Here is a 1,203-nt window from a genome sequence, read left to right as displayed (position 1 = left end):
ACCCCAAGGAGGACAGGATTAGCCCCTGGAGGGCAGAACAAGGAATCTTAAAAGGAGAACTATGGGGTCAGGGCTTTCCCCCATAGTTCTCCTTAGGGTAACGGGAGGACACAAACTAGTGTCCTTCCGTCACCCAAAGCTCAGTATATAGGGAGCTACAGCTCGCGGTATACTGAGACGCCGCAGCCGGAGCGGATCCCGACATCGATGACGGGATCCGCCCAGCTGCGTGAGTGACAGCTGGCTCTGCCTATCTAGAGGCAGAGCCAGCTGTACCCGCCCCCTCCCCCGTCCCTTCCGCCCGTCAGCGCTGGCAGATCGGAGCGGGGAGAGGGGAATCCAGCCCCTCCCCCTGTCACGGAAGAGAGGTGAGCGAACCCGGTATGTGTTCTCTCACCTCCCGATCTACTGAGCCGACCTGTGACAGTCTCGTTGTCACAGGTCGGCTAGAACTATGAGGGGAGTGGAAATCACTCACCTCATAGTTCTCCTTTAAACTTCCCTACCCGGTGTTTCTTGCAGCTCTCCAGCACTCTCTTGCTTTAGAGACACTTGATAGAATTGTGGTGTACAGTTGTGTCCCTTCAGCTCCACTTCACACATTTACATTCATGTCCATCGAGAGAGTGCGGGATCTACCACCATAGGGTGCTACTTGGATCTGAGCACCTCAGGGGTGGGTATATATTACAAAAAAAAATGGCTGGAATGTCCCGTGTTAGAATATGTGTATGACACAACAGGAGTACGCTCAGCCTATATAGAAGTCCCGCCCCCGCGGAGCCATAAGAAAGACCTACCTTGCCAGCTGTCGTTGCACACACACAGCTTCTCCCCGGTCAGGTCGCAGTAGCCGTGGTCAGGACTGCCGCAGTTGTTCTTACAGTACGGCATGTCACAGGCTTCGCCCTTCCAGTACTTGTCACATTCACAGTATACTCTGCTAGGGACCGAACTGCTCGTCGTGCACTTGCCATGTCCCGAGCAGTTGTTTGGACAGGAGTTAATGCTGCGCAGGAAGGAGGAGAGAAAATCAGACAAGAGACACAATGTAACAGTTTTCCCTATGCGCATCCAATCGCATACGTACGAGTAGAAGATGTTGAAGCCGGTCAAGTTGTAAGCCGCGTCGCTGAAAAAGTGGAGCAAAGCGTATCCTGACGTGGTGACAACCTCCGGGACCGTCTCATTCCCCGCTGCCTC

At 54.0% G+C, this 1,203-nt stretch overlaps 1 protein-coding gene across 1 annotated transcript in view; it reads right to left on the bottom strand.

The window, feature by feature from the left end:
- Window positions 1-1,203, bottom strand: part of ATRNL1 (attractin like 1) — a 77,791-nt gene that overhangs the window by 34,550 nt on the left and 42,038 nt on the right. The window contains 2 exon segments of the mRNA XM_018573163.1: window positions 801-1,009; window positions 1,091-1,200. Of these exon segments, the coding sequence (XP_018428665.1) occupies window positions 801-1,009; window positions 1,091-1,200 (319 nt within the window).

This window comes from Nanorana parkeri, unplaced genomic scaffold, assembly GCF_000935625.1.
Source record: "Nanorana parkeri isolate BGI_ZX_2015 unplaced genomic scaffold, ASM93562v1 scaffold2260, whole genome shotgun sequence".
In the NCBI taxonomy this organism is placed as follows: domain Eukaryota; kingdom Metazoa; phylum Chordata; class Amphibia; order Anura; family Dicroglossidae; genus Nanorana; species Nanorana parkeri.
Note: the sequence above shows the minus strand (reverse complement) of the source record. Positions and strands in the feature narration are given on the sequence as shown.